We start from the raw sequence: 13,813 nt of genomic DNA, 5'->3' as shown, positions 1-13,813 counted from the left end.
TTGCACTCAAGTTCATTTAATTAAAAATAAACACACTTCTGACTGCGTAGATTCACAAGAACATGAATGAAGGGAAACATAAAAACTAGGCAGGTGTTTTAACAGATAATAAACAGAAGAATCAGTGTAAGAGCTGTTTTATTTTGTATTGTTCCACCAGCAGATTAGACTATAAGATGGTTGACTTGACAACACACAGGTTGGCACTCACCTGGTTTTAGCATCTAGCAAGACGCTCTCATCAAAAGAAAGCCCACATCCTATTTATAGGACAATCATACCAACACAGTTTAACCTATCAATAGACGATAATCCAACTCTTATCATGATCAACAAAATTACTTGACATCTGTACTGATTGCTATATGAAGCTGTTAATATTTAGTCACAGACATGGCATTTAAATCCTAATTTAATTTAAAGGAAAATAAGACAGTGTCATTAAAAAACATCTTTATTACAGAAAAACTCACTTGTTTTAATCAGAACACTCCCTGTTCTGTAGTCTAAGCAGTGTATATTTATTTCTGAGCCGTGGCTATTGTTTTTAACAGGATATCTTCACTGAGTCCCTGTGTGCTAATTGCTGCAGACAAACCTCCCCTGCAGCCCAGTGTTTGTTTCCTCAGGAGCTCATTTATTTCAGCTGAGTGCACGCAGCAGCCGCTGGTTGTCCAACTACTGCTTCCAAACCATTTGTTTCTGCTTGTGTCCAGCGTGCTCGGCCACTACCAGCCTTCCAATAGCCAATTAAACATTTATCCCATTAGGAAATGTTGTTTCTGCAATGCTAGTCTGTTGTTGTCATCTGCAGATCCTCAGAACTGATAATCTGCTCCAGCACTCCGTTCAGAGGAGCAGCAGTTGAGCTCTTCAGGACTACCAGCGATGCCAGGCAGGAATAAGCACTAGTTGAGGACCTCTAATTAAAACCTGTCACTCATATGCTCAGTCTGCATCACCTGGAAATAGTCCAGAGTGGGCGACGGGTTACAGAGTGCTCAGTGAGCCTCATCATATTTAACCAGTAATGAGGATCATTATTCCCTCACACTGCTGCTTTTCACTCAAATCTGGAGTTTTAATGAATTTGTTTAACAACACTCTGACAAAAAGTAAAACGCACCACTCACAGTGTATGGTGAGGACAGGTACCTCATCACTTCCACTTTGAAAATGTATTCATGCGGCATTTACACCTAACAAAGCCCACAGGCGTCTACCTGCACCCCAGAGACCATGGTAATGAAGGTTAGAACATAACAATGAGTCCCCAGACACACCGCTGACATTTTTGAAGATAGGAAAACACGGCAACATCTTTGTCATGGGGCCTTGAGCTGAACCGGTTTTAACGGACCCCCCGCGGCGTCCCACATCCAGCTGAAGCACACGCTGCAGAGGTGTGGCGAAGACCACAGCAAACAGTCAGAGGGAGACGTGTTCTCTTTTTGTTCTTTACAAGTACACAGTACACTTTAAGTATACAGCTGCATTATGGGACATGTAGGCTTTAGTATTACTGAAGGATTTTCTGCCCGTTTAATGTTTTAGTTTTTCCTCAATAAAGCCCTCCAGTCCAGCGCATATTGATATTGATTGCAGTCATACATTAAAATCTTTTTTATTTATTTATTTATTTTAAATGAAGTTTCGATAACTGAGAAGCAAAGAATAAAAAGTCAGTCTTAACTTTGAGAATTGAAAAACTAATCATCAGTTTCTCACTTTTACAGCAGCTCGTTCATTTAAAACTAATATAAAGAATCCTTAATCACTCACTTAAACCACAGCACTGTGTGAAAACCCCGAGAAGCTTTTAGTTTCCTACTTTTATTAAACTACTAATCGAATTGGGAATTAATTAAAATGCTAAAAAGCTAAAAGAGGATTTTAACTTAAATCCTGCATCCATCAAACCAAGTAGTCCACGTCATTCATCAGGTGGCCTGCTGAGATGGAGTCAGTCACCCACGAGTCTCTAACAATCTTAAACTTCTTCCTAAAGCAGCGCCGCAGAGTCTTCAGATCCAGAAGTCTCGTCTCCTCAGCAATGATTACATGTGAAACCCCCTCCTCCAGTTTCTGCACCACTGTCCCACCGTGGTAGCGAAACTCCAGCGCTCTGATGGACAGACATGTGGCAGGCAGGGCGCTGTCAGGGTCGCTGATGTCAGCAAAGCTGTCCATGTAAATCATAAAGGGTCTGAACATGCTGGTGGGAAGGTCGCCCCAACCGTACCGCTCCTCCACCTGCCCCACGTTCACAGCAGCCGTGCTGCCGATCCGGCCGAACACCTCCCGCAGCTGCTGCTCATCTGTGTCCACAAAGTAGCTGTCGCCGTAGCTGTCGTACTCCTTTGCAAAGTGCTCTCTGGTGGAGGGCGACATGTGGATCATGTGGCGCGGTTGCCATGGAACCACTTTCTTCTGGTCCAGGCACTCCAACAGCCAGGCGGCCCACACCACATCGTGCTTGTTGGATGAAATCAGGTTCTTCACACGCATGTTCTCCACGCCGGCAATCACACAGTAGGTGTCCGGTCCTGGATTCTGCACCACAATGCCTCCACACCTTAAATCAAAATTACATCATCAGTCAGTCATTTCTGTTAGGATGCTAATTTCTGCTTACACAGCAATATGTCACGTTACCTGGCAACGCCCTTTTCCAGCTCTGACTTGGGGTTATCCTCCGTGCCGTTCAGGATGCAGAACTCAACATCCTCAAACATATCCGTCTCCTTGGCAACCCCGGAGAGGTCCTGTGGCTTAAAGTGGTCGATGATCCCAACCACCTTCTTGGGTTTAGCAGGAAGCTTGCGCTTCTTCTTCTGTGGCTCTTCGTTGTCGATGCGAAGGTGACGTGAGGCGAGTTTACCTGACGCCTTGCTGCGGAACTGATCCAGCTCGGCCAGCGTCATGCACTGATGCCACTCCTTGTCATCGCGGATCTTCTCAATCCTGGGAAAGCGAAGGGTGCAGTTGGTTTTGTACATGTCACTGCTGACTATCTCAGCAGCTTTAACCTGAATGATGACAGAGTTACAGGGCTCGATGTAGACTTCGGGTTTCTCTGTTCCACACAGGATGGAGGCCGGCGGGTCATTCTTCCTGTAGACCTTCCAGTGTTTGGCGAGCTTTAAACCAAGATCGTACAGTTCTTTCATGGTGTAGCCAGAGCCGATGCGGCAGAGTGTGTGGAAAACTGAGGGCTTCTCACCAGGCTTTGGAGCTTCAGCAACAGCGCATAAGAAATGTGACATCATACCACCTCGCCTCCCTTTCCCCCAGTAGCCGCCAACAATTAGCAGGTCGAGCTCGTCCATCAGACCATCCACATATTCCGGCTTTATCTTCAGCCAGCCTTCCCCCCGCTTGTCAGGTTTGTAGATGGATAAAGGATCCTTCACCATGATGCCCTCCTCTCTGTTGTCGATAGCATCGTTGAGAGCACTCACCACATCCTGCATGGTTCTGGCATCCTTTTTTGGCACCACATGAATCCTCCCTTTAACCGGGGTGAACACAGTCTGAAGCGTCTCATAGCGTCTCTTCAGGGTTTCCTTCCCAAACTTCTGTCCGTTGACTAACAGCACATCAAACACACAGAAGCATGTTTGTAACTCAGAGTCCTCCATCAGCCTCTTGATGTCAAACTTGCTCCCTTTCTGCATGAAGGTCTCTGCAGTCGGGTTGTACGCCATCATCTCGCCATCGAGGATACAGTTCACAACATGGCTTTTAAAGACATTGTGGATGTGTGGTGTCAGCGACCCCTCCAGCGGTGATCCTCCAAATTGCTGCGTGTATTCAAAAGCATTCCGGCTGAAGTATTTATACACATCTCCATCTTTGTGCAGCTGAATGCGCTCTCCGTCCAGTTTGGTCTCGATGTAAAAGGGGCTGTTTCCCATCTGTTTCTCCACGTTGCGGATGTTCGCCACAGCTGCCAGCATGGGCTTGAAAGCAGAGAAAAGACCAATGGAGACATCACTGAGGGACACTGCTGGGTTGTGAAGCTGTTGGCACACCTTGTTTAAGTCTGTGTTGACATTGTAGAGCTCAGCGGCGTCCGGGTGGAAAACTTGGAGAACTGTCTCTTTGCTGATTCCAAGCTTCATGTCCTTCAGAATCATCCTGATGAGCCACTTCTGTTCGAGCGCACAGCTCTGGGTGATGAGGTGCAGCAGACTCTTCTTTACCAGATCCTTCTGCTTGCTGGCGTTGTTGATGGCCACTGAGTCCAGAAAGTCATTGACCTCTTTGATGCTGAGTTTTCCCTGATCGTTGCATCGTTTCTTCAGCACAAAGTACGCCATACCAGCAAAGTCTCCTGCTTCTCCCTGGGATGTGGTTGGAGCACGGTAGTTTAGCAGCTTATTGGCCTCTGGGCCATTCTTTGGAAGGCCTAACACATCAATGTAGAGTTTAGCTAGCATGCTCTCTTTGATGCCATACGCCATTCTCTCCCTCTCAAAAGGTGGAACGATGAGGCGCATGGCGGGATAGAAGGAGTCTGTGGTTTTGGGCTCGTCTTTGTGGAGGGCAGAATGAAATTTGCGCCATGACTCAATAAAATCTCCCAGGATCTTGGATTTTTCTGGACGTAGCTTAGACTTCTGGATTTTCTCCAAAGTAGAACACAAGTGCAGGAAAGGAACCTGAGAAGCAACGGAAGGCTGACCTGCAGCATTGCTTTTGGAAGTTCCCTCCATGATAAAATCTGAATCCACAAGACAGAAATCAACAGTTTACACTTTTTTGGGGTTAAAATTCACAGAACAAATGTTACATTTAGACAAAATCAGAACGGAAAATATAGTGATTTATCCAAATTACAGGTCAACTTCAACATGTCTCATTTAGTTTAATCTAACTTGTAGGACGAACTGTCTGAAAAATGTGGTATTTGGTTCACAATATTGTTCATTAAGTCTAAAATGTCTAGCTATATAAACCATACGTATTTAAAGAGTTAACTCTTTTTTCAAAATAAAAGCATCTGCCATTGGGTCATAGGACATCGGGTGCTTGCCTGGACATGTCTCTCCATATATGTTACGTCATTTACCTACAATGACAGCTTAGTCTTAAATTCTGTGCACAAAAGACACATCGTTAATAATAAATTAACAGTTAGCAAACACCGCTACAATATCTCTAACTTAAACTCCGTCTGAAAGACAGAAACAACTCATTCAGCGATTATCTAATATAAATAAAAGATTTATTTGTTACCGTGTTTAAACAATCCTGTAAAATCCAGTCAATAAAAGGCATAAAATGGACAAACTTGTCCCTCTGTTAGTTACATGTTGACACTCCCACACTTCCTCAAATTCTATGTAGTGAACGGCGGGTAAAATGTTCCCCCAGAAACAAGAGCGGAAACCTTCGTTCCCACACTATGTTGATTTTTTTACGTCGCGCTTTTATCTCATTATATTCGGTATATAATCTGTAATATGTTATTGTGAGTGTAATTTATTTTATCAACATACATTGTGCTTTATACTTACTGTTTTGTTGCTGTATATACACTTTTTAATTAGTGACATGCGCCCATTGGTGTCAGAGTAAAAACATAAATCGTTGTTATTTCCGTATTCACCAGCAGAGGGAGGCAGAGACGCTGCAGTGCTGAAGAGGTTGTTTACCATCCTGGGCCTGAAGCCTGCGAGTAAGTCAGTTGTAAGCTGGTAGTAAAAGATAAGAATGTGTATATTTACTGGCAATAATAACGCGGTTGTCTAATTATAATTGTTATGTAAGACTTTCATTGCTTCAGTCCATTATATTTCATTTTTCAGCTGAAACTGTAAAATAGACCCAGGCTCTCCCCTTTTGCTACATCAGCAGCCCAAATTTGGTGTTGTTTCCTGCTTCCTGCAGCCAAAAGGGGGCGACATGTGTCCGTGCACGAGGATCTGAGGCCTGAGTCACAGCCAGCCAGGGTTGTTTACATCCCTGATGCTGCTGCTGCTGCTGCAGAGGAGGACCCTGGGATATGTGTGGGGAGGGAGGAGGCTGATTTGAAGCTACTATGGGCTCCAGTAGTAAACCCCCCGTGTTTTAACTCCACACACACTGAGCAGAGAGCAAAATTGGCTGTGTGTGTGTGTGTCTGTGGTACAGTATGTGCATGCACCTGCACCTGTGCAGACCCCTGAACACACACACACACCCTTCAGTAAACGCCTGTCATGCTGTCATGCTGTCATGCAGCAGGCAGGCAGGAGAGTTACATAAGCCCTGCTGGACATGCCGCTGCACTGCAACCAGAGGCAACCTACAAGACAGTAAACAACTGACGTCACTGCTTCCGTGGCATGCATCAGCTCGCACCGGGCCTGACAGGGGAAGGGAGGAGGAGGAGGAGAGAGTGTTTATAGTGAGCTGGTGTAAAACTGAGTGAGATTTTGGCATACAGGCAGAGAGGGAAAGAGAGAGAATTAGGCAGAGTAATATAGCTAAACTCCCTCCTGTCGACATGGCCGATGATTAAGCAGTGGTGCATCAGCCTCCTGCTTCAGAGTGAGCTGCACAGACAGCCGTAAACACGTCCTGTTCCCTGCTGAAGGCTGACACATCAAGAAATGTTCCTGCCAAAAGGGTTCTCATTGATTATTTACACTGACTGTAATGAAGCCAGGCACAAACTAATATGAACTTTACACAAAAGCTAACACAGAAGGCGGAAATCAGAAACAGAGGGACTTCTTCAGAAGCAGTCCGCTGAGTTTGATCCCTGTCAGGAGGAGAGTCTGCCAGGAAAAATTACCGATTTATTAAAAATGCGTTGGACTTGATGCCGCCAGCACAGCCTATAGTGTGTCATCTTTTGGTTTAAGAGTATCTTTTGGTTTCTCCTAGAATTTCTGCATTGAAATGCAGGATCAGGTGTTTTTAACTCTTACATTGCTGGTATTTGGTATTAAGAACTGCTTTCTGTGTTGTGTCTTCACTGTGTGGAGCTCACCAGCTGCAGAAAGCAGCCTAAAGGCTGAACCTGATCTACATCACAGGGCGTATGAGTTTTGTGTTTTCAGTACTGTATGTACCCACACACACACACACACACACACACAGATGTGTCTTCCTTGTTTTATAAACAGTGTGATAAAAAAAAACTTAGACACTTGCCAAAGCTGCTTTTGATGTGCCGCCTGAAGGCACGATTGAACTCCTCACTACATAATCTTACACAAATGTTGGGAAAGATGAGGACAGGGAGATCCTGTTCAGCTGAATTACAGAACACTCAATATTGTGCTGGGCTGTTTTTCAGCTCCCTGCTTTCTTTTTTACCTGTGTGTCGTAGCATTCTGTCTCTCTCTCTCTCTCTCTCTGTGTTTGTGTTGTTATGCAATGACTTACAGTAAAAACCCTGACTGGACAGGCAGCTGACCTGGGCTCTGCTACATCATGCAGCAGCATAACAGCAGTGGAGGTCGCCATGGCAACCTGGTGGTGGCCTAAGTTTGGTTTAAAGCATGAGACAGCTCCTCCAGCAGCAGACGTTCAGGGTTATAATCCACACTGTAATATGATGGGGTTTGTTTTCATATAGCGTGAGGTATTGTCAGTGCTGTGATTGTTTGTGTGAACTCAGTGACTGATAGCCGCTCACATCCTTCACCTTCACTCTCTGTTATCATCACACGCTGATACAGCGCACAAACAGCTGCTTACATAACGGCCACACCAACAATCTTATTGTTTAAAAGACGGGGGTCAGACCAGGGAACGGTGCCTGGAGTTGGATCCTAAGTATTGTTAAAAATGAGACCATGTCCATCGATTGTTCCATCATGTGCTTATTGATGCATACACTGCTGTTATCAATAAATCACACTGTGGTTTATTGCTCTTTGTTTTTCACTGTCTTCATGCTGCAGGGACTCTGGCCCTCAGTGTGTGAGATGCTATCTGAGACTCTTGGCAGTGACCGTAATCCAATGAGCAACTACAATCTGCTCATTTGTAAACAAACGTTTGCTCGCAGCCTGTCTGTGTGTGACACTGAGCTGCCTGCATGTTTACTGCTTTCTGAAGGGGGTCAGCACAGGTCTGTGACCCTGACATCCATCCCTGCAGAGCCTAAAGTGTGCGTCACAGCCCTACTTTATTCTGGAGTAAATATGTATCCAGTCAGAGTCTGAACTCTGGCCTGCCTGCAGGTGTGTAAGTAATGAAAGGTCACATTTTGTTTACAGCACACTGACTATTAATACAAAGTATTTTCTTGCTTCACTGGCTTGTTGTGGGGACACACAGTTGATGCAAGGCCCTGTCCTGAATCTTTGCGTGCCGCCACCCTCCATTAAGCCCCTTTGAATGTGTGTCTCCGTCCAACTCTGTCCTGTCCTGTAAGCTTTAGCCTCGTGGCTGGCATGTTTGACAACTGATTTACTTGGCTGCCGTGCACGCAAACATGTCCCCATTGTGACCCCGTCTGGGTGGGTGCTGTGCTGCTGACTAAGATTCCTATAGGCACTAACCCATTCCTGCTAATAGGATTGGTCCCCAACAGACGGGGTTCATGTAGCAAAGGAGCTGCGCTGTGCAGGAATGCTGCTTCACCTCCAGGACGTGTGTGATGCGGGTCCTTCCTTCACAAAATAAATATCTGCTTGTGTGTCTATTTTTACTTTATGAGCCTGTTGATAACCAGTGTGTGTGTGTGTGTGTGTGTGTGGAAAGAAATATTGACCCTGTCTGCACATCAATAGCACACAAACATGCAGCGGAAACACGTCAGTGGAGCATTTTTAGCAAACATGAAGGGAAATTTCCATAGACGAGGGCGACACACTGAGGTGTGTGTTTCCACACACTGTTGTGTGACTGGTTATTGGTCATAAGACACACACGTGTGTGTGTGTGTGTAGAGCTTAGCAGTGTGTACACAGGCTTATTATTTGATCATAGTTTAGATATACCCAAGCTGTTTGTCTGTGAGTGTGTCAGCGGTGATATTGTGTGTGTGTGTGTGTGTGTATTGTCCTGTGGCCCAGGTAACAAGGGGACATGTACTTTCTGACAGATTAAGACTTATATAACTCCACATTCCACTCAGCAGGTAAACAAGCACCAGGCCTGAGGTCAGGCTCCACAACAGCATCCCTCTGTGCAGGTGGTTTAAGGCCTCAGTGCCCCTGTTCTATAGGTGCACAAAGTGTCTCTGCAGCAGGATGACAGCACCTTTTGAACTTGTGAACTTCACAACACGACACTCGCATTAGACGACAAGCCGTACGCACTCCAAGATGGGATCCTGAGGAGCTGATTAAGCTTCCTAAGTGCCATTTTTGAAGAAAACCATCGTCTGAGAGACACAGAGAGACAGGCTACATTACAAGTCAACAAGCTGATTACATACACTGATGCAGACGTCCATATTTACAGCAGGCTTTAATGCACGCTGACATTTTGTAGCTGTTTAACCTAAAGAATTGGCTTAGAGGCCGCCGCGGCGCTGCTTCACAGCATCACTAATAGATTCTCACAGATGAGATTAGAGGAATTTATCGGGGCTCAAACAAGATTTGAGACCAAGATACGACTGAAGAGCTGCAGAGCTCCCCGTCCAGTGGAAATAAAACTCCCCACCTTCATCAACCTGCCACAGAACACACAGTTTCCTGAGTCAGAGCTGCGCAATCTGTATCTGCAGTAATAATGCAAGAAAGTGCATTAAAAGTGCTTTAAAAAAAAAGACTTTACAGCCTCCGTGTGTCTTTAATTTTGTTTGCTGTTGGCCAGTAAAGGGCAGAAAGACAGATGGAACACAGATAAGCTGACAGGATGTATGTGCATGTTAGTATGTGTGTATCAAAGGCACCATAACTCCTAATCTTGAGTTGCGTGTCGTGCAGTTTGAGAATGGCGTGCTTAAAGCTCCAATGTCATGCAGGGCCTGTGTGTGGATTAAATGTTGGAGGTCAAACTGTGTGTGGTGGATTTTGTGTTTTTGCTGTTTGTGTTTCTGCGAATTTAAAGAGATTTGTGTAATTACAGGAAGACGTCTGCTTTACATGATAAATAAGGGATTAAATGACATAAAACTAACAGGCTCACTGACCTTTTTGGCAGTGACGGATTCCAGTGATGTACTACTGACTTCAGTGAATCCATTTTTATTCCAGTGTGTTGGCTGGTAGTCTTTTTTTTGCGTCATAGGAACGCCTATCAACGCCTGCTTGGTACTACAGCAAACTACAGGGAAGCTGGAAAACAACAACTCTACATGCAGACGTGAGACCTCAGTCACCTCCTGCTCTGAGGCAGGGTTGGGCTGTAACACAGTTTTAAAGTGAATTGCTTGAAAGAGATTTAATGGTCACACAAAGCAGGTGTTCCCCTGTTCAGCCTGAGGCCCGCAGTGACTCATGCATCAGTCAGAAGATTTAGTTTTTCCTCATCTGAAGGAACAGCATTCAAATGAGCGGAGCCCTCTGGGTGACACTGAGAGGAATGTTTGAAAATCAGACCTTAAAGCACAAAATGTGCGAGAGTGTTTGCGGGCGTGGACAGAACAAGACTCCTTAGCAGGTGAAACAACATGAAGTTCAAACTTTAAGGTTACACCAGCCACCAAAACATCACATTATCATGAAATATTGCAAAGTTATGTCTTGTTTGACCAAAGCTAGTGGCTCTTTGTGTTGCTAACATAATTCATCTATGAGGTGCTGTGGAGTCAAATGAATGTTAGCATGTTAGCTTAGCAGATAAAGGTCACGTTTGCTTACTATATTTTGGCTCAGGCCCCTGAGTTTGAACTCTCTTTCCACAGACCTGCCTGTTTTTACCCCTCAAAGAAGTTTGCAGCATGAAGTCATGTTTTGCAGCAGGGGAGCATGGGAGAAAACCAGCCTGCAAGCAAGCCAGGTCACTCTGAGCCCAAAATAAGACATCTAATGCTGCCTGCTTATCAGAGAACGCTGACTTATCTTTGGCTCTCTAACAGCAGTGTGTTCCCCGAGAATTCCCACATGCAAAAACATGTTTACAAGTGAGCGTTGGCTGATAAGACGGCATGTGGAGTCCTACACTCCGCTGTCAGCGTGGTAAAAAACAGTGGGCAGGGCCCACATGCTGTCCAAACACGTGGAGACACAGAGACGTCCCACACAGACAAACTCACATGCACACAGCGGAAAAATGTGGAATACTTTCCAAACCAGCTGATGAGACGGATATTTTTATGTCTAACAGGACCTGTGTGTGTTAGGATCTACGCCGACTACATAAATCTGCAGTTCCACCAATGGCCACTTGAAGTTGACTCCAAAAGTGAGTCAACATGTCCACCTTCACAGCAGAAATAAGCATGTTCTGCAGTGAGATCACTCACTCATGTATAAAGAGGAGCAGAGGGCCTGGCAGTGTTCGATTGAGTGTACTATTCCTTAAATATATGTCAGTATGTTAGGTTTACATGCAGGATCAGCACGCTCTGTGCCTCCATCGTTTCCTCTGTGACAAGCCAGTGCTGCCCACTGTAAGTGGGTCACAGCTCCGCCCTCCTGTTGCTGCTGCTGCTGCTGCTGCTGCACGGTGGAGTGCAGTGAAACCCTCCTTAGGCTGATTCAGGGAGAAATAATGGGGCCAGCACGGCAGCAAGCTGGCATGAAGGCCCAGGGGAGCGGCTCTATAAGAGCCGCTCACTGGCCTGTGATCCACATACCACACATGCTGTTCTAATGTACAGCGCCATCGGGTCCGCTCATGATCATGTCCAGTTTCTGCAGATTAATGCACCAACAAGACGTCCATTATGTGCACTCAGGTCTTCTCAGTGTGACACCAAAATAAAAAAATCAGCGTCACATGTGCATGTTTGCAGAATGTTTGCACGTGTCTGAATGTAATCAAATTAACAAATCCACTTTCTGCTGCTCACTTTGTTAACATGTGTGTGACCCACTTTTATGTGGCGCCTTCAGTCGGCCGTGCATGACGTGTCACTCTGAACAGGAAATCTTCAAAGGTTGTCGCCTCAAGATCACATGATGACAACAAAGAGAACACACACATTTACAACGGCCATGATGTGTGTGTCTGTGTATGAGCATGTGATGGTGAATGTGAGTCTAAATTTGGGGGAATAATTGAGGACAGCCATGAATAGACCATACACACACACACACACACACACTTCAAAGCAGCATCCTGTAAACTGTATTTTAGGAATGTTGTTGCGCAGACTTGAGAATTTCTTGTCCCTGACACACTTTATTCAGCGAGCTGTCCTTATTTCTGCGAAGGAACCCAAACACTAACAGACTCCGGCTGATTTTGTTCAGGAAAAAAAAGGAAAGGTGTTTTTTCCATTTTCAGACAGACAGTGGGTGCAGAGACGGGCGGGGGAACACTGTGTTCCTGCTGGTGGCTCGGCGGTGGGGTCTTATGTAAGGCTGGTTTCTGCCTGGCAGCAGAGCAGAGCCCTGATGACACTGTCACACTCCCAATTAATACGCACCAGATAGAGGTGTGTGTGTCTGTGTGTGTGTGTGCAAGACATTTATCATGCTAGCAACGCTAAGTTTAAAAGTAAAATGTGCCATCATAAAAAATGCAAACAGCATTTCTAAATGTGGGTTTAAATGATGATGGACAGTTTTAGGTGGAGCAGCTGAGTGAGTACTTAAAGCTATGAGCTAATTGGCTGTAGCTCCAGCTGCATATTTAACACACACACACAATCAATTCTAGCATGTGAAAACAGAAAATTCCTGTTTTTAGTCATGATCATGAAACACATGCCAGATATCTGAGTATGAGTGTGTGAGACAGAAGCAGGTAAAGTGTGTGCTGTTTACTCCACAGTGTGAACCCCCTGACCTCGTGGCCCTTTGTGGAGACGCGTGGCTTGGCAGGAAGTCATTGGCTCAGTATGAGCTTCCTGCTGAAATAAAAACACTTAACAGGCAGAGGGAGAAAGTCTGAGCTCCACAGAGGTAGGATGTCCTCCTGCGCTGCCGACACGTGCTCAGGAAGCGATTTGACTCGCTGCCAAAGTCCTGATAGCACTGTGGGCAAGAGAGGAGGAGAAAGGCATGATGGGATTTGTAGTTTTGTTTGGTTTGTGGTCATTACAAGGATTTTTGCCAACAAAACAACACTATGGTGCATATTTTTCTATTTAATTTAATATAAGTTTTCTGCTATGTTTATATGACCTGTAGCTGTCTGCAAACTGTGAGAGTAACAGTAAAATGTTACACAGGCCCACTATGAAGAATTTATTAATGGGTTTTTTGCTAAAAACCTAAACAAAATCTGAATTTTTATCATTATTTAAGGAGAATAGAAAATATTTTTCATCAGGTTTTACAAACATATGGGAAAAAAGTGCAGACAAAGTTGTACCTCTTTAAATAAATTCATTTATTTCTGTAGGTTCCTATCCATAATTAATACAGACAAAAGCAATACTCTACTACCAGAATTTATAAATCATTATAATCACCTCTGTGAGCATCACAATAAACAGTATATTAAACTATGTACAATGGAAGACGACACATTCGAACTGAGTCAATCCAAGATCAATGGGTACAGAGTAGTCAGAGAAGAATGGGGAGAAAAGCACAAAGTTCCCAGCGATGAAAGAGAAACATAACAATAATCAAACACTTGGCAGAAAGAGAAGAACGTACACGTGGAGCTGAGGCAGCTCCCGCTCAGCACAAAGATCAATGTTACATTTGGTTCCACAGTTGTAAACTAGATTTTATCATCATGTCACTATTGCATATGCCATTAGGTAAAGTGTGTCAACAAGGCAAAGAGATCTCTATAA

At 44.8% G+C, this 13,813-nt stretch overlaps 1 protein-coding gene across 1 annotated transcript; it reads right to left on the bottom strand.

The window, feature by feature from the left end:
- Positions 1-496: 496 nt before the first annotated feature.
- On the bottom strand, positions 497-5,346 carry lig4 (ligase IV, DNA, ATP-dependent). Its single transcript, XM_028400554.1, has 3 exons — positions 5,242-5,346; positions 2,656-4,726; positions 497-2,575 (listed from the first exon to the last, which is right to left on the bottom strand). The coding sequence occupies exons 2-3, from the start codon at positions 4,716-4,718 to the stop codon at positions 1,915-1,917; spliced, it is 2,724 nt and encodes a 907-aa protein (XP_028256355.1). The 5' UTR covers positions 4,719-4,726; positions 5,242-5,346; the 3' UTR covers positions 497-1,914.
- Positions 5,347-13,813: the final 8,467 nt, after the last annotated feature.

This window comes from Parambassis ranga, chromosome 2, assembly GCF_900634625.1.
Source record: "Parambassis ranga chromosome 2, fParRan2.1, whole genome shotgun sequence".
Classification (NCBI taxonomy): Eukaryota; Metazoa; Chordata; class Actinopteri; family Ambassidae; genus Parambassis; species Parambassis ranga.
Note: the sequence above shows the minus strand (reverse complement) of the source record. Positions and strands in the feature narration are given on the sequence as shown.